Source organism: Brachyistius frenatus, unplaced genomic scaffold (assembly GCF_029030835.1).
Source record: "Brachyistius frenatus isolate BFR_SWC_R1_liver_20210118 unplaced genomic scaffold, ASM2903083v1 Contig_6, whole genome shotgun sequence".
In the NCBI taxonomy this organism is placed as follows: Eukaryota; Metazoa; Chordata; class Actinopteri; family Embiotocidae; genus Brachyistius; species Brachyistius frenatus.
Genome location: NW_027210605.1, coordinates 9,647,990 through 9,670,236, shown reverse-complemented (window position 1 = coordinate 9,670,236; position 22,247 = coordinate 9,647,990). Strand labels below are relative to the sequence as shown.

The following is a 22,247-nucleotide window of genomic DNA, read 5'->3' as shown; positions in this document are numbered from 1 at the left end:
AAAGAAAAAGGAAACGCAGCCAGTGACAGTGAAATGGACGCTCATGAGTAATGGGAAAATGACAGCGGCCCACGGGACGTATAGAAATGCTGCAGGTGCTGATTTTAAAGTCTCTGTGTGGATGTGAGTGTCTTACATGAGTGAATATTATGTGAACATGTCTGCAAGTCTGTCCTTAAAGCTAACGTCAGCATCACTGTGCCATAATCAAGTTCATCTCAGCAATCCTCCTTTCTTCTGTTAAATATATTAAAAAGGTTAATGATTTTTTTCTTCTGTGGTGTCCATCAAAATTTCAACATTAAAAAAAAAAAAAAACAAGCCCATGAATCATCTATTTCTCTGCTTTACTGAGACACAATGAACAATTTATTTCCCTTGGAGACATATCTTGATAGGAAGAGTAGTGGTTGACTTTTACAAGAGGTTAATGACAAACATGGGACAATGACTGTGTGTGTGGGGAGAGGTGATCAATGGAGAGAAGTGGGGAAGATGGAACCAGGGGCACAAAGACTGGCATACATATCCCTCAACCTCCCATGACTGCTCCATCCAAACTTTTTTTTTTTTTTTCGACTACTCAACAGTCTATTTTCTCCGGAGTCTCCCATGAATTATGTAAATGACTATGGCATCCTTTTTCTGCCCCCAGCTTGAAGAAGGCAGGAAAAGGGTGGAAGAATAGACAGAAGTGAGAGAAATGCCTCCTCCACACTTTTTTTTCTTTCTTTGCTGAACAACCTTTCATGTTGGCAGAGTGGGCCCGGGCTTGAGCTCTGCGGCCATGTGAAAGGATGATGGTGGCCGCTGAGTTGGTAGAGGGGGAGGGTCACAATGACATATACAAGGAACCGAGGAGGCAGGCAGGGAAAGAATGCTGGCCTTGTTGTTGGACAGCTTGACATTGATTAATGAGAGAGAGAGACAGGGAGAGAGAAGAGAGAAAATAAGAAGAGAGGGGTGGCACTGGTATAGTAGGCCAGACAGAGAGGGGGTGTCGGACTCTTGTAGGGGTGAGAGACTCCGGAAGAGCCCCGAGCAGCACTGCTGATCAGGAAGAGGGTATAGCTGCACTATAACACTGCCCATGAAAATGTGTGTATTTGGCCTCTGTGTGCGCGTCTGGTGATACTCTGGACTATTTTGCCTAAAGGGGATTCTGTCTTCTCTCATACACAAAAAAAAAATGCATGTAGGCACACACAATTGAACGGAGGTCACATCAATCCTCATCCATCAAAGTGCTCCGAAAAGACGGCCATCATCATCACCATTACAAGTTTCTTTGTTGTTCGTTTTTTCACACACACTTAAGAAGCTCAGCTGCTTCAGGAACACAGCAGAGATCAGAACTCTACAGTGAATAGACCTCGCTGCTGTTATTGTGTGTTGATTGCAATCAATTTATAAAATATACTTATATACTTGTTGTAAAAACGATGCCATTGAGAGCAACATTAGATATATCAACGCACTTGTGTCTTAATCGCTCCGCACTCCAGTGAATGCTGGCCTCCTATATAGTTGTTATTGATTCTGAACTTGACCTCCATGTTTACCCTTTGTGTTTTTAATTTTTTTTTTTTTATATCATTTTAATATTGTCTCATACTGTTATTTGCTTGTGTTAACTTCTTGTACAGCACCTTGTAACCTTGTTTCTGAAATTAGCTTTTTTAAATAAAGTTTATTATTTTTATAAATTAAGGATTTTCAAATAGAAATGAAAAAGGTAAGAGATGATGATTTGAGTAGTAATGCTCATTTTTCCATATGCAAATACTGAGAGTATCACTTACTGCTACAACTGCTACAATACATGTTAAAAATACTACAGTTGAGGAGACTAGATTTCCAGAACTTCCAATCCAATAAATATTCTGTTCAAATCATTCATATGTTTTCCATCCTTGCACATTCATGTTAAATCCCGTGTGGTGTCTACATGGACTGAACACTGTTGACCTTCTCCACACCAGGAGTTACTCCGCGCCGCCTCCGTCTCTCGCCAAGAGGGATTTCAAAGCCTCTCCTGGATGTCCTGGGACCCTTTGTCTCCACTCTCATCTATAGGTAAGCACAATGTGCAGCCCCCTCCCCATCACCAGCCTCTTCAAAACTCCGCACAATAGCCAGATTTCCTCCCAATTTGCTGGCAGAGAATAGGAGGCTCAGGAACTCCTTTCAGTAGCTTTGAATGGTGGGCCTAATTCAAACTCAATCTTTGGGTTTGACAGGCCTCACCCCAACCTTAGCTGGGCTTACTTTGGGGGCTCCTGACTTTGGCTAATGCCGGGGCAATCCCACTGTTGAAGGACTTAGCCTTGTGCACATTTGTGCCTCTTCTGCAAAACACGTCGGCTTGCTTTCATACTTTTGTGTATGCCAACTGATATTTTAAATCTTACTCGCCGAGGGTAAGCCGACAAAGCACAAAAGCCTTTTCTCAGTAATGCAACACTTCACACACTTACACTCATTTCCATCTGGGAGCTTCCCACTGCAAACCATAAGCCTGTGCCTCATCCCTGACTGCTGAGTAGAATTGGCAACTTTTTCCATCACACCCTCATTTCTGCAACCTCAAAGTGACCAGTGCCTCTTAAACATGCATACATACGTGGTGACTGTGTATTTTTATAGACTTATGGAGTTCACTCCACTGACCATTTGTTCTACTTGACCTTGCTGCACTTCACACTGCCCCAATTATGCAAGCACACACGCCCACTTTGCATATTTGTACTTCTTTCTCTCCTGACACTCTTGAGGTCAGTTCTAATCAACCACCCTTTGGTAGTACACACGGCACACACACCATTCTCACCAGAGTTCCTTGAAGACACCCACCTTCCAGGTCCAAGGACTGCTATTAAAGCAATCAGGAGCTTTCTAAGCTAGGTCAAGAGCAAGGTACTCACATGGGGATTCTGATTTGAATTATGCAAAGGGGAATAGGAGAAGAAGGGAGAAAATAGAAAGAGCAGAGAGGAAGATGGGGTAGAAAACAACCAAACCTTCAATAGTCACACAGAGGTGAAACCTCGAAAAGGAAACAGTAGAAGAGAAAGCGATAAAGGTGGGCAAGTGACTTCTGATGAGACAAAAGGGACTGAAACAGTGAGGAATTTAAAAGATTAGTCTTAAGTCCAAGACCCTGACCATGGGACCTGATGAAGCATTAGAAAACATGGTGAGGGCTGAAATAGTGGGACCACACGCAGTTTTGTGAGAGTGTGTGTGCATGTGTGCATGTGTGCATGTGTGCGTGTGAATATATGTCTGTGAGATCAGCTTTCCCTGTGGTCCATTCCGTGTCTCGTGGCTCAGGATACTGAGACATGAGGAGCGAGAGGAGAGAGAATTATCTTGAAATACGATTGGAACCTGTGTGAGTGAGTGAGTGAGTGTGTGTGTGTGTGTGTGTGTGTGTGTGTGTGTGTGTGTGTGTGTGTGCGTGCGTGCGTGCGTGCGTGCGTGCGTGCGTGCGTGCGCGCGTGTGTGTGTGTGTGTGCAAAAGAGACAGTGAGAGAAAGAGTTAGTAAGTGAATAGAGACAGTAAACATGGTAACTGTAGAGCTGATATAGTGGTGAAGAGAAAATGGGACATGCAGAGTGTGCCTGTTTTGTAAATCAGACATTTTGTATGTGTGTGTGTGTGTGTGTGTGTGTGTGTGTGTGTGTGTGTGTGTGTGTGTGTGTGTGTGTGTGTGTGTGTGTGTGTGTGTGTGTGTGTGTGTGTGTGTGTGCACCCATGCATGCATGTATGCTCATCTACAGATCAATTCATATTCAAAAGTTTAAACAAATTTAAGTATTAAAGCATTATTTCCTTTATTTTCAAATTAGAAAAGCAGGAAAATAACTCACGCTATATGTTTGTTCGTTTCTTTTGTTTGTTATTTGTGTGAATTGCTCCTTTAAAGAGAAGAGGAGTTGGATCTCTAGTGTAATTTTGAACTAAAATGATCTTATATAAATAATTTAAAATATATATAAAAATTGGAGAAAAAAAATAAGCCGATAATTACAGTGGTGTCAGAACAAGTCCTTTTGTGAGTGTCCTTCGGCCGAGCCTACCCTGCAGAGAACATAATCATGGCCCTGTCGTCCCCAGGTTAAAGGCTCACTGCTGGGTCTTCTGGCACTAATGCGGTCCCAAACTATAGGGGTCGTATTAGCCCTGGCTACTTCATCATGCATTACAGTAGAAAGAACTCCATTCCCCATTAAAAGCCACCAGCAGGCTATGATGTGAGCCTACCTGTGATGGCCTAAATGAGTCACTTAATAATAGCCATGCTGCAGCGCTCAGACAAAGAAATACTGATTGGATACTGATTCAGCGCGAGGGTCGGAAGAATGTGAGTCAGTGTATCATATCTGTTCTGCCACTTTTGTCACTTCGGGAATGGCAGGGGTCTGAGCTCTGAGTGGATATTTTTTAGAGATCATGTACTTTCCATACTTTTCTGTATTTTCTGTCACATTAACACACTGTGCAGCCTACTGTGCATACTCTGAAGCTGGATGTGCTTTTACGTTTTGATCACTACTTACACAACCTTTTTCTTTATGAATCACAATTAGGACTAAATGTATTCATGTCAGTTTTCTACAAAAAACAACAACAACAAAACACAAAACAAAACAAAAACAAAGGGCATGACTGCACAGACAATTTCCTGTACAACAGTAATGGAGGCCATAGTGTGGGTCGTTTTCTCTATCTTTTCATTGACAATAATATTGAACAGAAATGCAGCAAATCCTAGTGTTTGAAATATTGGGAATCACTGAATCACTGTTTGTCTTTTTTATAGATAACTGACTTATCATTCATTTGAAATTCAAATATCAATGTATCAGTTAGCTAAACCTGCGTATCCTTTTGAGGGTTGTGGGGCTGTTGTTGGGTGGTGGTGGTGGTGGTGGTGGGGGGGGGGGGTCGTGTGGGTCTCGAGCCTGTTCAGCTGACTTTGGGTGAGAGACAGGGTACATCCTGAACAGGTCATCAGTCCATCTCAAAGCCAACACAGAAAGACACAACCATTCATGCAGTGGCCACTTTAGAGTCACCAACTGACCAAACATGAAGATCTTTGGACTGTGGGAGGAAGCTGAAACCTATCCATCGTTGTACTTCTTGTTCATTGTGTATGTTGATTTGTGTTTCTTAGGGTGAAAAACACAAACAATGTGGATTATTATTGTGATATCACAGTAGACCTGGAAGAAGGCCCGCAACATCCTGGAGGACAGAACTCCACTCTTGTATTCCCCTGGGTGCATCAGCAAGGTCAAGTGCACACCAAACAGGTTCAGAGCCTCCTTGGAGTCTCGGGGCCATATGGCTTGTAAGCAGCATGATTAATGACAAATCTGGACTGATATTAGGGTTAATTGACTGTTAGTCACCCATTGGAAATGGAGTTTCATGTTCTTTGCAATACTAGTGTTGACAGCAGAAGTTACTAAATAGACTTTTTAGAAATTACACTTCTTGACCTGGAGTAATTTTGTTACATATATTCAAATATAAAGTATTTTCCCTATACCTGTCCTGATTTGGATTTTTTCCCCCCAAACTCGACACACTTTTTAAAATTCTTTCACTGTCTTTATCTCTGTTTTATTTGTATTGTATTATTACTTTGTTGGTTGTAATTCCAAATAACTAACAAATAAAAAAACAGATTCAAGTGTTTGATTATTTGAAATATATTGAGGAAAAAAAATTGGAAATCCTTACGATGTTGATGGTTGGTTGATCTCAGTGGATCTTTAAAGAGAAACTGGGTGTAAACATCCATGAAAACTTTCTCAATGAATGGTTGTGTCCTACCTGAGGGGTGTGGGAAGAGAGGGCGAGTGTATCCCAGCAGTGGAGATGAGAAGAGGGTAAGTGAGCCATGTGGAGGAAGCCAGAGGGTGAGTGGTGATCTGTAAAATGATACCCTGCTACCTTCCCTGACCTCCCTGTCGGGCCACTCTGTTACCTGGACAAGATGGGAGGTATTAAGTGGCCCGCTGTCCCGCTAGGTTGAGTTGCTGATCCGTTAGCCAGAGAGGAAAGCCAACCCCTACTCCCATCTTCACTTCAGTGGGAGCATTTGTTTTGATTTTTGTCCTCTCTTTCTCACAGACAAACCTGAGATGCCCAATTTATCTGGGATAGAGTGAGGGGAAATAGGGCGCCTTGCCACTTGAACACTAGAACTTTAAGCCGGCAACGGTTCGCCGACTCTCTCTGCCAATGTCTTCCTTGACTGTAATGCAATGCTGACATACACAGAATAACAGAAGGCTTTTGATAATACATTAATGATGGATGAATAAATAATACATCATGATATAATCAAATCATTGTGGTGAAGTGGAATTGATGACTGAATATTCTGTTTTCCTTGATGAAATTGGCAGCAGAAGAAAAAAAGAAGATCAAAAGTGAGATCAAAAGCCACCACTTCCGCCATGATTTTTTTTTCTTCTTTTAAACCAGAGGACATCACTAGTTTCCTGCGAGGAGTCAATAATGTGTGCCGCTGCCCACCCACATCTTCAGGCCGGGCAACACAGGGACTGGCGAGAGAACAGGAGGAACAATTTGCTCATTCTCAACCAAGACGTGGGGGCTTTGGACGAAGGAAAAAAAGACACCCAATATCCAAAATCCCTCTCTCAGGGCCATCATGTGAAGAATTCCCCCTCTTCTCCTCCTCCTATGCCCTCCCTCCCCCCTTTCCTCTTCTCTTCTTTTCTTTTTTAATCAAGCCGTCTGGGGTTGTCAGGTCTTTTGAGACGAGGACTCCCAGCCATGTGAAAAGTTAATCCCTTGTGGGCCTTCTTCTCCGAGGCGCTCATCTCCCTGGGAACACTGGTGGTGGCTTGCAGGCAGGTGGTGGTGGTGGTGGTGGTGGGGGGGGAGGCGGAGGGTTAGAGGGATGGATGGAGGGACAGGGAGCGGGATGCACACTGGGCCACCCTGACCCACGGAGAGAGGTGTAGATTGTCTCCAATCCTCTATCACTAAACCGAACACAGGAACTGTTACGCTCCTGTCCCTGACCACAGCACGCCCTCACACACACACCAACACCACACCAACACCACTTCCTTTCTCCCCTCTCCTCCACCATCCTGCCTCCCTCATCCTACTCTATCTCAGTCGCCAACTTCACGACCTTTTGATGAGGTTCCTTGCCTGCCTGACAGACGTCTGGAACCGAGAAGCAGAGAGGATTTGCGATGTGGAGAGCAAGTCGAGTGGCTTCTGAAGGATGACAGTGGTTCACAATGGAGAGGGTACTTCTGCTGCATTGTGCCCAAACCTCCCCGCCAAAGCATTGACCCCCAACCCCCCCTCAAGCCACTTGGCTTCAACTGTTCTATTCTAGTAGTTTCACTGTGGGTCAAAGCAAAAAATCCCAACAAACTCCTCTCAGGCCTTCTGCCAAGGAATGAAGGACATGATAGATAACAATGGAGGTAAGTCGACTGGTTCAATGGTGCATTTGTCACAATTCTCTCACAAAGCTGCTTCGGGGACATCGACAGCGAGTTGCAGAAAGACATACGCTGACTTTTACATCAAAGAAATCATATTTGTGGTTGAACGATGTAAGACTGTGAGGACAGAGAGTGTGGCTCACCAAAGCCTCCTCCAGCAGTCTGAAGGAGACAGAAAAATGCACACTTGAATGCTTTGTTTGCAGTGCACTTTTTCCTCCTCTGCTTCCCTCTTAGAGCGAAGTGCCATTGGAAATATAGACAGGCTCAGTCAGCCATCTTAATCCCTCTCCCCTGTCCATCTCACGCTCACTCAATCCAGCCTGACCCCACACACTCTCACTCTTTCATACACATACATACACGCACGCACGCACACACACGCACTCCCTCACTCACTCACTCGCCTACTTCCTCCCATTTGATGTGCTCCAAGCCCCGCCACCCAGAGAAAGGGCTCGAGGCAGAGAGAATCTCTGCTGGAGGGGTGTACACAGCGAGATTTGGGAGTTTGTAAAGGTCAGTGCGGACTTTGTTCAATCTGAGGGTTTATCTCAGCAACAGCAGGGCCAGACAATGGGGCCACTCGCCGCGCGACAGAAACCCAAGCTGTGGCAGCTAAATTACTTCACTGATAAGGCCGAATTAGAAGCACTGGGACCCCGTAGGCCAGGAAAACAGGAGGATGGAGCAAAAAGAAAGGAAGCAGAGGAGAAATGGAGAGAGAGGCCACATAAGGTTGAGAGAGGGGGTTGAAAAATCAATGACTCACAAAAGAAAAGATTTGAGTGTGTGATCTTGGTATAATTAAAGCACATGTTGTGTATTTTGTCATAAAAGCCAATGAAAGCACAGAGATCAACACATCACAGTAAACTGACATGTGAAGAGAGACCACAATCTATTGTCCTTATACTTTGTAACTGAACATACTGCAAGTGTTTGTATACACAACTGTACTGCTAAACGCAAGGCATGTAATGTACAACAGGTGTAAAGAAATAAGAAGAAAAAACAGAAAATGTAGTGGTGCTAAAGAGAGTGATGATGTGGCTCCGGTCACACACACCCCACTACACAGGAGAGGAACTGACTTGTTCTATTTGAGTGGTTTTGTAGGCAACATGCCTACAGTGTGTGTGAAACACTGAGTGCTTTGTGTTTTTGCTGCTTTGTTCTACTGTAGACTTGCATGTTTTTCTAATATCATGCTATGTTTCTCCGAGGAAACAACATCAGTTACACAAAGTTAGGAGCACTTAGCAGCAGAAAGTGGCATTGTGAGCTCGTGGCCAGCAGAGGGGAGCAGGCTTTGTCACCAGAAACACTGAGGCTCCACAAAATAACAGCAAACGAAGCAACACATCCAGATTTCATTATGAAAATGGGTTTATCAATCAACTGTTGAATAAAATTAAATGCCAAATCCTATAGTTTGAATGCTTATATTATCTGCAGGTAAAGGTGGGGGTCATCTGCCCCTGCACATACGCACATAAGAGTCACACAATATGACAGTGCTTTTGTTCTGCTGTGTGGCATAACGTCTGTATCACATGGTTCAGGCCTAAGCGTCTCAGAGTGCTTTCCTGTTGTTTTTCTTCCAGCCCTCTGAGGCGGCATGCTGGGTACCACTGCGTACCAGCTATACCTCTCCGGAAAGAGTGGCACAGAGCAGAATCATATGACATTTATCGAGGACAGGATGACTGAAAAGCTTGCAGTGTGCCGCTCTGTGTATTAAGAAGATTTCCGTAAATCAAGTTAGCCTCTTTTTCACCTTTGATTTCCTTCTAGACATCCAAACTAATAGTTAGATCATTGTTGCACATAGTGAGAATAAAAAGGGAACTGGATGGCTTTGTTCTTAGTGGAAAATTCTTTTGTTTGCTCACTTGTATATCCGTGCATTTGCCCTTCGGTCAGTGGCATTCATTGCCTAATAAACTATTTTGACAAAACTTCACTTTCTTTTTCAAGTAAAGTAAACGTCCTAGAAGGAACCTCTCTTATTTCATACAGACGTCTGTCTTCTATTCATTCACAGTGACTTCATGCTAACCCATCTTAGGAGTTCAGAGATGGTGAAACAGTATTCTTGTAAAAAAAAAAAAAAAAAGCTTTTATTTTAATACGTACATATTATCAACTGTAAACTGCTTAATATTTAACAATATATTCTTGCAGTAACTGTACCTCTAATGATCAGAATAAGAAACCTTTGAAGCTTTACAATACACAACAAACATCAAAATGCTCTGTCACGGTGACTAGTGTGCAGAATAATGCAAATAAATGTAATGAGGCAATGATATCTCATAAATGAAATGTCTGGGAAACCTCTGTTTAAATGGTTATTTGTCATCTTGACACAAGCACTGGTACTAAATTAAGATATTACACCAAAACTTGTGGTGAGATTCTGATTTAGGATTATTAGGAGGGTGGAGCAGTGCCCAAGATGATTAACAGAAATGTGGACATGTGTGACTGTGTGCACCTACTCTAAGTACACACAGACACACGCAATAACACACCTCTACAAATCTTGACTCTGTCATAACCTCTTTGTTGTCTCATGCAGAGAAGAAGCCAGGTCCTGCTCTCAATGACAGTGGTGGTGGGGGAAATGAGTGAAAATCACTCGAGCGATTCCGGAGACTTTCCAAAGTAAAGACGTCCCGGCGTGTTTGACACTTCAACAATTCAACACTGTTTTTAGATCTAATGTCGTCATCGTGCTTTGCTTCTCACTCTACCTTGTTATTCTAAATGACTGAGTAGAGGAAAGAAAAACAGGGGAGAATGTATTTTCCCTGCCTGCCTGTGTCTTATTATGTTTGTGGGGATGTATGCAGTTTATATGCCTGTACATGTTCATGTTGAATCTCATTACAGTTTATACACACCCAAACATGAAGGACATTAATATCATACTCATGCGCAGCTCTTAAAACAAAGATATATATGCAAAAAACAGGGAAGAGAAATATTACATGAACTTTTTAAGTTATCAAAAAATGACTGTTCAGTGAGAGTCCTTCCTCTCCTTCTAGAACAAACCATATCAAGGCCCTTTATTCTCTCTCTCGTTTGACAAAGACTCACACTGTGCTGAAACGTTAGTCTTTGCACCTAATAAAAAGTAATTAAAAAGCCCAGCCGTATGCTTCACTTTTCTCCAGGGCTCACTCCTCATGTGTTGAGGTCTGCAGGGCAGCACAGGAACTGGAAGGAGTTAACAAAAGTAAGTATTTCGACAGCCAAGGCTTTTGGGCCGTGTTGTGTATCTGATTATGGAAAATGGCAATCACAACAGCCACGGGAACCTGATTAATAGGTCACCACCTCCTGCTTGAGTCACAGAAATGTTAAGCAGCACAAGGGATTGAGATTTCAAGTAAGACAAAGGGAAAGTGAGCTAAATTGGAGGAAAGAGGTTTTTGTAACCAACAACAGTCTTGGCATTGGAAGGGCTCACTTTTAGACGCACAAAGATTGGGAAGGTGGAAAAGGGTATTGCTTTATAAGAGCATAATTCTAAGTACACCACAAACAGCATTTTACAAATGTCATCATCTTCCACTGTGGCAAAGAGTAGTGTCATTGTCTGCTCCTGCCTCGAGGCCCTAACTGATGGGACTATTCATCAGCGCTATGATGAACGATGGGGTTTCACCAGATGCACAGTGAAAGAGAGCGGTAGCGGAGGATTGGACAGGAGTTACCTGCGCCTCGCCATAGAGGACTGATGGGCTAAAGTGAGGCTTTTTAAATTAATGTTTAAAGCATGTGTGCAAAGAGAAACCTCATGCAATAAAGGATAGCATTGTGGTGGAGATGCGTGAGGAGATTGTGGGGGGGTTGTTCAGGCAAACAAGAGGGTCCATTGAGAATGCTTGGCTGGAGTGGCTGAGGTCTGAAACCAGTGACCAAGTAATAACAGTCCAAATCCCAGGGACAATATTTGTCGAGTTCTACTCCCTTCAAAGACGGATGACTTTGCCCCATGTACTTCCTCGGGAGCCTGTGCACCTTTCATCTGAGCCCTGCAGATTAATTTATTAACTAATTAACAGATGTTGGTAACGAGTTATGAACAAATGATAAGGCAGCAGACTTCTAATCAAACCTGACATTTAATTTGCTGCCCTGCTTCGTTGTTATCAATTACAATGTTCATTGGAGATAATTGACAATGGTTTGCACTGGGACACAGGAGGCTTGTCTTTAACAGGTCCCTAAAAAAACACCCAGCTCTGCGGCGGTGTTTCTAGGGGCAACGGCGACCATATGTTTAATATTAGATGGAATCTGTTTCACTGGAGTGCTCCGAAAGCTGGGAAAATTGGATTAAATTGGCTAATGGCATGTTTAAAACCTACATAAAATGGACGTGAATGGAAGATATTACAGCACCCAGGCCCGGGACTTGTGGTGTTACGCTCTCTCTCTCTGGTGTTTTTGCTCCATGTGTAAACTTGGGGTTTCTGTCAAAGTCAAATAATGATGACAGAAAACCGCATACTGTTGGTCAATACTGTTATTAGAAACCACAAGTTTGATATCCCTTTCATTACAATGTGGGCCGAAAGGCACATGTGCCAAAGTAACTCCTTATGTTAACAAATGATTTCATATAACCATGCGTAGTCTAAGTGCAAATATATTGTAAAAGGATAATTTTCAGAATGACAAGGTTTAGGTTATAAAATATCGCTTTTGTCAAAAGTTTTTTTTTGAAGATGGTAGCTATTGAGCAAAGATCAGGATGTCTTGGGTTTTCGGGTCCATGTTTGTTCTCTAAGCATAAATATTATCATAATTACAATATTTTAAACATTGTCTGTTAAACAAAACATTAAATTATTGTACATTTTATGTCATTGAACTGTTCACCACTATCACAAATTGACTGGTTGATGCTTTAAATTTGATGTGCCAAGGCTTTGCAAAATAGTTTTTTTTTCCTCAAACATTTTACTGTGATAATATCACAATATCTATCCCCTATTCATCAGTACTTATCTCTGTTGTAAAGAGGAGGCATCAGGAATGACTTCATTACTATACAGTGCTGGGGCTGAGAGGAAAAAATGTTTTTTTGATGTGTGATTTAGGTGAACTGACCTTTTGATATACAATTATCCTCTACTTTCCAGAGAAACTGGATCTGAGGAGTAAAAAGCTAACAAGACCTGCTGTTTCTCCCGATAAGCGGCTTTAAGAAGTACCCTGCTCTGATGAGCATGGTCTTGATTTGATTACTAAAAGACATGATAATGACCCCATTTACATGGAGAGCCTCACTTATGCTATACAATAGTCCACACAGTAGGGGTTTAAATTCACAAAAAATAATGTTAGGACTGACGAAGAAATGGAGTAATATGGAATTAACGTTTCCTGCATTATAGTTAGTGTGATCTGAAGCAACACTCATAATTGAAACGTCAGAACATGACTGCCGCTGTGAGAACACTGGAAAGTACATTAGTCAAATCAAGCAGGAAACCATTCTGTCAAACTCTCTCTCTCTCTGTCTCACACTATCCCTTCAGCTGGTAGCAACACTGTCTTCTGGCTGTCCCTGGGAATTTATACCGTATTAGTTCAGTACCAGTCACCTTAAGGGTCAAACATTAGGATAAAGAACACCTTTCTGTGAAAGGCAAACAGATCAGACAAGTTTCAAGCTGCACCTTTAACACTCTATAGTATACTCTATATATCTTGCAGCATAAGAACTTGGCCATCTGCCCTCATCAGGAAAAACACAAAAGGCAAGCAAACACTTTAGGATGCAAGAGGTGGGTCAGGACAGATAAGTCCTAGGGTGCGCCTGGACTTCTTCTCCCAAACGATTGAAAACGTTAGCATAGCTTAGCGATTAGGTGGTGAACAAAAGGAGCACAGCATCAGCTTGAAAAGAAAGCTGTCAAAGTGGAGATTTAGCGCCTGATAGAGGGTGAGGCAGAGATGCACGATGCCAAGGCTGGATGGGTATCTGTCACGTGGGACCCTGGCGACATGAGAGTGCCCGCCAGACGTCTCAGCCTATCACTAAGTCAATAACTGGCTCAACAGAAGAGCTTGCATTCTTTTCGACTCACACACATCATTGGATGAACGATACTGATATGGAAAATCACCCCACAAAAAGTAAACAGAGAAGGAATGAGGGACAGAGAGAAGGAAGTTTGCCTGGAAACAAAGTCATCCCAGGTTCCACTGCTTCAAACGGACCAACATGGCTGCAGGGCTGACGTGGACTGATACATGTTTCTGTGTGAAGGCATTTGTGTTGACCTTGTTTAGGATCTACATCAATGCACATCTCTGTAATCAAAATACATGCACACTATTGTCCTTGTTATATACCCTTTCTTATGCCTTACAATATACAATAGATTCAAGGTTCTGTACTGTGTACTATTTGCAGTCAATAAACAGAAAATGCCAGACCACCAAGAATGCAAATTATGAATTTAACAGCTATTAAAAAACTGAGAAGGAAGCAAATTCTACTTTTCTAAGTTGGTAAGAATGTGCTGCAACAACTGTCGTGTGACCCTAAAGCAAGACGTTGGTGAGACAGTAAGAACTCAAGCTTGAGAAACAGAAGATGGAGAGGAAGTTTCAAAAGCTATGATTCAGAGGTGTAAAGATACACCCAGTGAAAAGGTGTAAACACCATTAATATGGCATCGAGAGAGCTTGGCCATACAGTTTGTTTCCTTAACAAATAGAAAAAGAGGTTTGATTTCCCCTGTTTTCCTCGAAAATCCAAAGTCAAAGTTGTTTTTTAAGGAAGGATTTAACACATTTCCTCCCTGTAAATACAGGTTTTGCTTCTTCCAAAGACATCCACAGATGTGTTGCCCTACCACCTCCTGCCATCTGAATATCCAAGAGAGTTTAGATCAGTGAGTCCATTCAGTGCCAATCAGTGAGGAGCACAATACCTCCAGCCACTGTACACTGACATGTCTCTATCAATAGACAAGCAGGGCCAATCTACCAGCCAGATAATAGCAGCAGTCAGTCTGACAGCTAGATCCCCACACTGCACTCTCGGCGGGCCTCGCCTCACTCTGCTTGCTCAGGCCTTCCTGTCCTGCGGGGGTTAGCAGTCCTACACACACACACACACACACACACACACACACACACACACACACACACACACACACACACACACACACACACACACACACACACACACACACACACACACACACACACACACACACACACACACACACACACACGGTAGACCTGGGGCTCTGTCGTTCTATCATGTTGTGCTAAAGGGGAGCATAATGGTTTTTAAATGGATGACTCAGTGCTGGCCCAGAGAGGGCGTCTGAGACAGAAGAGAATGGCCATGGCCTGCAGCGAAGCAGCTCTTAGATTGAGCTGTCCGTCTCACTAAAATGAGTCTGAGTTAACACCTATTCCAGTTCCCAACGCCCCAGGACAGACAATAGTAGGCTTCCTCTCTGCCTCCCTCTCTTTATTCCTCCTCTCGCTCCTACTCCTTAACTTTCTCTTTCTATTACTCACTGTTTCTCTCCTACACTTCCACTCAGATACCCAGAAAGCACTAAAGTATCCACCATGTGATCATCGAGCTATTTGGGTTCACTGGTAGACTGCGCTGCTTGCAAAGCTAACATAATGAATTATTGCGAGTCTTAGTAGAGAAATCCACAAAAATGCAGTGAATGTAGTTAAAGTGTTTTGGGATTCGAGTGTGCTGCTGCAAATGGCATATATCAATGTTAATGGGTGAAAACCTTCTCACTGTAATTTGGGTGATTTTGTGTATTTAAGAATTACAGGGCTACAAGTACAGTAGAGTCAACAACCTCTGATTATTTGATCATTCAATCACCTTAAAATGAAGTAGTCATCAAGAAGAAAACAAGTGGGAATAAATGAAAAGGTTTTCACCCAACAACGTCAGTCTGCTGTAATTCTTTTTAAACGGAAGCACCGTTACAGTAAGCTAATCATTCTGGCAACTAAATTAAGCACCTAATCTCATTTTGTCTGCCTACCAAGAAGGCCTGAGATGTAATAGATGAGGTCTTGGTTAGATATGATCATATTTACACCTCAGAGATCTCAGATGACTTCACATGTTATCTCTCATAACACATCCCCCTGTTTTGGCAGGGGACTCATGAAATACACACACATATCTTTATAATTTACATGAACAGTATTACACTGATGCTGTGAGAATTAGATGGGTTTTTTTGCATATTCTTTTTTTGTCTATCCACCCTAATTGCTCTCTGTTTTTCTTTTAAACATCTTTCTTTACTTAGTAAAACAGCTGTCGCTCCCTCGCCTGTCTATTTGTCTAAGACCAGAGGCAGTAGATGAGTAGAGGAGTAAGATGGTAAAAAGACGGGTGGAGGGGGACGTGGGGTGCACAGGACTCCTCAGGGAGTCTGTTGATGACTATCAACAGACTGACTGTTATGACTATCTGTGATAAGAGTCTGGGAGAGGAGAGCCTCTGAAGGTTTCCAGCCCCAAAGCAGACAGGATATCTTCGAAAAAAAAATAGTGAAGCCTGAGCACAAGTCAGTTGTCCAACGACCATTCAGGAGGGACAAGAAGAGAAAACGGATTAATTGTTCACCTTTGACTGGTTGGGAGGCAAAGACCAAAGATTTCACCTTGAAGGGAAACATAATTGACCGCAAGCAAACAGCAATACTGATCTGGAAATAGTATTTTCAAATGTCAGTGGTAGAACCTGGGCTAAATATACCTTACCATTAGTACCAGTAGTGTAAAATAGTAAAAAGTAAAATTGGTAAATGAACAGACAGCTATCTTGTGACATCTTTCAAAGTGTTGTGATATATGTCCCTCTTAAAGTGGCCAAAATAACTAAACAATAATAGTGCAAAGACATGCTGAGTGTCCCCCTTTTTTAGGGAGAGGTGTGAGTGTATGCCGGGGCACTGCTGTGAGCACATGTGTGGATGTATCTCTTCAGAACTGAAGGTGGCCTTTTTCTACAAGCCAAAGAGCTAAAGCTTAGCTGATGAATATGCATTAGTCGGGTGTCTGGGGAGAAAAAAGGAAGGAGGAGGAAAGCTGAGAGAAAACACGAGATCTACGGGTAGAGTGTAGCTTTTGGACCCCAAACGGCCAGCCATAATACGAACTTTAAAAAAGGAAAATGTTCAGCCTGGCAATCTGCCACATAGCGTGTGCCTGTGTGCTTTAATCGGCTGCATGCTCCTACAACTGGTGGGAAGAAAACAGAGTGGGGGAAAAAAAAAAAGAGGTCTTCAGACTGAAATTGGAACTCTGAGAGGTTTCTTTAAAATGTTGTCAATGAGGGATTCATCATTTTCATCAGTCAAGTTCTTCAGAGATATTAAACTAACAATGTTTTTTTTAGGAGAAAAATCATGAGACACATATTTTGCAAATATAACTACTAATGGTAACTGCATATGATTTAAACCTTCTGAGTTAGATTAACAGTATTTACAGAAGGCAAATTTTGATTGCCTTGAAATGATCTTATCATACGCAGGAACAAGAGGTACAAGTTTAGATGTAAAGCAGGGGTGGTGGGTGAGGGTATTGAGGGGAGGAGTTCTGGGATGCCACGACTGCTGGTGAGCCTCCCCGAGGTATCCTGGGCCTAACTCGATGAAACACCGGTGCAGGGAGGTGCCTACTTAATAACCCCAGTGAGATACTGAACACTCTCCCCTTGTTACTCAGGTTTTGTACTAGGTAGTGTTTTACTTTGGTGTAGGAGCATAGCATGCATAGTCTTAGCATAGCATATGGTGAATTTGCAGTGATTTTGAGTCAGTTAACCTTCACAGTGTTATTTCGTATTAATATGGCACTTTGTGTATATTTTAAAACATATTAGAGTACAAATGTATGTGTTCATCATGTTAACATTTGATATAGACATCCACAAATTTTTCATCCTAAATTTATTTTGCAGGAAGTTTATTAAACAATGTGAAAATGTTCTCCAAATCATCAGCTGGTGTCTAATTCAAGCACATCGTTCCCTCTCCACATCGGTGTTCCAATGATTAACTTGAAAAGTCTATTTTCCTTATTACAAACGAATGTAATATGAGACTATGTGAATGAAGGCCTCATAGAGAGAGAGAGAGAGAGAGAAATGAAAAGCAGAGAGAGAGAGAGAGAGAGAGAGAGAGAGAGAGAGAGAAGAAGAAGGAGAGAGAAAATGTTCTCCAAATCATCAGCTGAGAGAGAGAGAGAGAGAGAGAGAGAGAGAGAGAGAGAGAGAGAGAGAGAGAGAGAGAGAGAGAGAAAACGGAATATGAGACTATGTGAATGACCGGCCTCATAAAAGTGAACAGTCAGTGAAATGAAAAGCAGGCCAGAGTATTTCATCTCTGATTAGGAATACGAGAAAGAGAGACAGGGATGGAGAGAGAGACAGAGACCAGGAGTTCTGTCTTTTTTCCTAATGAGCTTACTGAAGCAACTTCAATATCCTCTAATGTCATGTTGAAATGAAAATTAATAGTTCAATATGCTGCCACCGCACTGGGCCACGCTTCTTCCATTTCCATATCAGATGGCGTGACCAAATGAGTGTGCTCGCTTCAGACCGACGCCCAGAAAAGCTGATACCTCCACTAATCAGACAGATTTTTCCATCTGACATTACTGTGCTGCTGGAATTCTGGATGAGTGCGTTGTGTGTGTGTGTGTGTGTGTGTGTGTGTGTGTGTGTGTGTGTGTGTGTGTGTGTGTGTGTGTGTGTGTGTGTGTGTGTGTGTGTGTGTGTGTGTGTGTGTGTGTGTGTGTGTGTGTGTGAGTGTCTGTGTGTGCAGGGTTCAGAGATGAGGTCCAATCATACAAGGGATGCAAATGAAATGAGTATCTATGCAGATGATAAGACAGATGTTTGGGAGCATCAAGAGTGAAGGCTAGAAATGTGAATGAAGAGCAGCCTGTTTATTCGGTTACTCTCGTCGGTGCTGCTTCATTTCATGTCTTACTGTCTTTGTGTCACAAAATATGTGAGTGTTCAAAAGTGATACACAGTAGTAGTGAAATCAAATCAGAAATAAACACAATGCACAAAGAAGCCATTGGTGGTGCCTACCTCCCATCCGAAAGAGCTGTCTTTGCCTGAGGCCCCGTGATGCTTTGTACTGTGCAGACCGAACCGCTCACCAGCACCAATGCGGGTCTTGGCCCATATGCCGAGGCCGGCACCGGGCACAGAGGACTCCCGCAGCTCCAGTTCGCTGGGAATGGGAATGTCATCAGGAATGTAGACGGGCGCCTCGTAGGGCGAGCCCTCCTTGGGTGTGGTGAAGTCCTGGTCGTTGCTGCTGCTGCTGTTGTTGTGGAGGTGGTGGTGGTGGGAGGCGTAGATGTGGGGGTGCAGCAGGTGGTGGTGGTTGTTGTTCGGGTGGGAAGGAGTCGGTGATGGCAAGGGGGACATGTTGATGACGCCGTCGTCTGCGTCGTCTTCTGGGCTGTCGGCACCACCTCCGCTGCCGGCTGCCAAACCCTGGAGGTCGGCCTCTGTGTCATACATGCTGTCCACTGGCTCACTGTCATCTGGGAGACAAAGTCACATACGCAGACATTTGTTAATCAGCAAGTACAAGAAGAATTCAGAGACTGAAATACTATAAGTTCTACCTCCAACCTCACTAGCACGCCACACATCCAGTGATTTCTTGGCACTAAATTACAATATAAACTCTAACTGTTAGAAAACCACACTGTACAATGACAATATGTTGGGTTCCTTAGACAATCTGACAGGCTTCAGCTACAAAATGCTTCGTTGACTGATTTTCCAGAGGTTATCTGAGAATATGCAGAAATACGGCGAGGAGAAGTGTTAGTTTGGCCAAGACCTTGATGGGAACAGTTCTCAATTTCATCATAGGCACCGTGACCTGGTTAGCCTCGTCGCCCATGATTATTGTCACATCCAAGAAATGACAAAAAGAATGTGCCTGCGCTCTGGGAGCCCAACCATTCAAAACATGATGATGAGCAGTACAAGTATGTCTGTGTGGAAGCACTTAACATTTGGATTTAAATTTCATAAAAATATTTCAACGTGTTATTGTGGACAGTGAAGGTTTGTAAATGTGCATGTACAAACGTATCTTCATTACTGATGTGTGTCATCTGCGTGGGATGTTTTGAGAGCATATTATGTGGATTTCCGTTGCCTCTGAACATTAATGCTGAAATGAAGGGATCATTTCATAGAAAGTATTATATTCTTTTACAACAAAGAAGACAAACTTCCCAAGCAGATGCACAAAAACATTGCCTCATCTTAATAGCTTAAAATACAATTTAAATCAGGAACAATCTCATCAAAGAACAAGATAAATTACAAATTTGACCAAACATCTGATGCCAGCTTCATTCTGTGCCTGACAGTGTTCTCTATTCAGTACTACATACACACATTTCAGTCAGTACCAAAGAAAGTATCAAGGGTTTGATACCGAGTCTGTGTATATTTGTTTGTGTATGTTTTGACTTGAGCACATCTCTGTGTCTCTTTCTTTTTCCTCTCTTGACAGATCCTGTCAAAGCACCACGGCAGTTTTACTATCTAAACACAGGGACTGGCAATCAGAGGGCCAACTAGGCCCAAAATTACAGCAGGAGTGGTTCCAATCAAGCTCCCTCGCTCTGCTAGCCTCCATCCAGCCTGCTGCCAAGCCTGTCGCTGCTGCTGCCCAGGATTTAACTGGAGCTGCAACATGACAGTTTAAAAAATGTGCTTGTTAGTACATGAAAGTTTATGATTTCATAAGGAACATTTTGGGAAGAATTTTAATGAATTTTGATGTGGGAAGACAAAAGTTATAATAAAATAACATCATGATGTTTTATTTTATTTCTGCATAAAACATGTTTTCTCTGAATGCCTACAAAGACAGAGAGAAACATGTTGCAGAAAGCCTGGATGAGCTAATCAAGAATCCATGTAGGAAAATCTAAATGAGCATGTTCATTATACAGTGGATCACTATTTTGTTCTTTGATAAATATTTGGGTGTCTACCCAGATGTGGACTGTGAAAGCTGTTAAATGAACTGCATGTCAGTTTTAACTGTGAAATGTGAAACTATGAAAGCATGTGACAAGCGCTTTTTCAGCGCCTGGCAAACCTGCAGCCCGTCCGCATAGATTCGGGAAACTTATCATATAAAGCTGCGGCAGTAAAAGCCAAACTTTTATAACTGATTTTGCGTCATCCAGTGATTCTGACTGGAAAAGAACATGTTTTTTTTAATGATCACTGTTTCATAAGGGTTCAGACCAGGCGTGCAATTAAGCACTGGAACAGCCAGCAGTAGCTTCCACTTTTCACAGATCAATTAAAGTTTTATGACTCAGCCCTATCTGCTGCTCCCTCTACACAATCAAAAGTGTTTTCAGGCTGTTAAACACTTTTTTTTCGCTCACTCTCTCTCTTCACTCCCCCTCTCTCACTGGCACTTGACCCATCGAGAGCAATTTTGACAAGCAGAGAGACAGCCTCGGAAAATCTATTAAATACCATTTGGCTTTAAGAGCCTCGGTGCACAAAAAATGCACAGATCGCTACGTCAAATAATTGAGCAACAAGGAGAGGGAGGGAAAAAAAATACCACTTAATTTTAATGAACAAAACATCTTTCGTGAGTAACATGAAGCAGTAAAGCGAGGCAGAAATGGCAAACGCAGTGTGATATTAAACAAGTTCAACTTTCAGTCATAACTTTAGTTAATTCATAAAAATAGTTGTCTGGAGAGAAAACTGGGGAATTTTTAGCTCTCACTCTCCTCCCCTCTGTAAGACAAGCTGACCATGTTCGAGCAGCACCGACAAAAAAAAAAAAGATTGCAGATGAGAAAAGTAAGCAGGAAAATAATGAAAGGGGCCAAAAAGAGGAGGAGGCAAAGAGTCGAACAACTGACGACTGAGCTGCTTTTAAACAGCTGTGTGTTAGCTCTGGGTCTCAAAAGACCCAGAAAGAGATGTTAGGTTCGCCTCCCTGAGGGCTTCTTAAAAAACACACGGGCCAGATAGTGCCTTCCTCTCCCTGGCTCCTTATGTTGTTCTTTCGCTCTCTGTTCCTCTCGCCATCTCTTTCTCTTTTACGGGGAGCTATTTATCCTGATTACATCAGGGGTCAATCATTAATTCGCACCTTGGGGGTCCCGGTGCTGGCCGTGGCTACAATGGGCTGCTTGTTCAGCGGCTGTTATTCCAGTGGAAAACTACTCTGCTCTGCCTGAGAGCCAGGCCCAGGCCACATGAAGGCATCCCATTTATTTGATAAATTGTAAATGCGTGCCATAAACGCAGCTCTTTGCTTTGTAGCATGGCTTGCAATAACAAAGATTTTAGGGCACGTAAGAGCACAGATGCGGGCTATCACACAAACACACATCTGTTTGCAACTGAAGGAGCTGTTACTGCACTCTAAACACATGTGCAGGAGATCAGATGGTGTTGTAGGTAAAGATGATATCTCATAATTACTACATGTCAGAGGGCAATAACAAGATATGGCATAGATATGACATTTATAGAGACCTAACTTGTAAACTGTACACCTAGCAATGTCGAATATTTCAAATCACATGAAAAATCCTTCTATACTTCTTTTCAAGGGTCGGGGTAGAAAAAAATAAAAAATAATAAAATAGGAAATGCCGATAACATT

At 42.6% G+C, this 22,247-nt stretch overlaps 1 protein-coding gene across 8 annotated transcripts in view; it reads right to left on the bottom strand.

Annotated features, from left to right (window-relative positions):
• The window catches only part of prdm16 (PR domain containing 16), a 183,301-nt gene that overhangs the window by 102,270 nt on the left and 58,784 nt on the right, over positions 1-22,247 (bottom strand). For all 8 annotated transcript variants that reach the window (XM_069689094.1, XM_069689088.1, XM_069689089.1 and 5 more), the window contains exon 2: positions 18,653-19,116. In XM_069689094.1, coding sequence (XP_069545195.1) covers positions 18,653-19,116 — 464 coding nt within the window. The remainder of the gene's footprint in view (positions 1-18,652; positions 19,117-22,247) is intronic.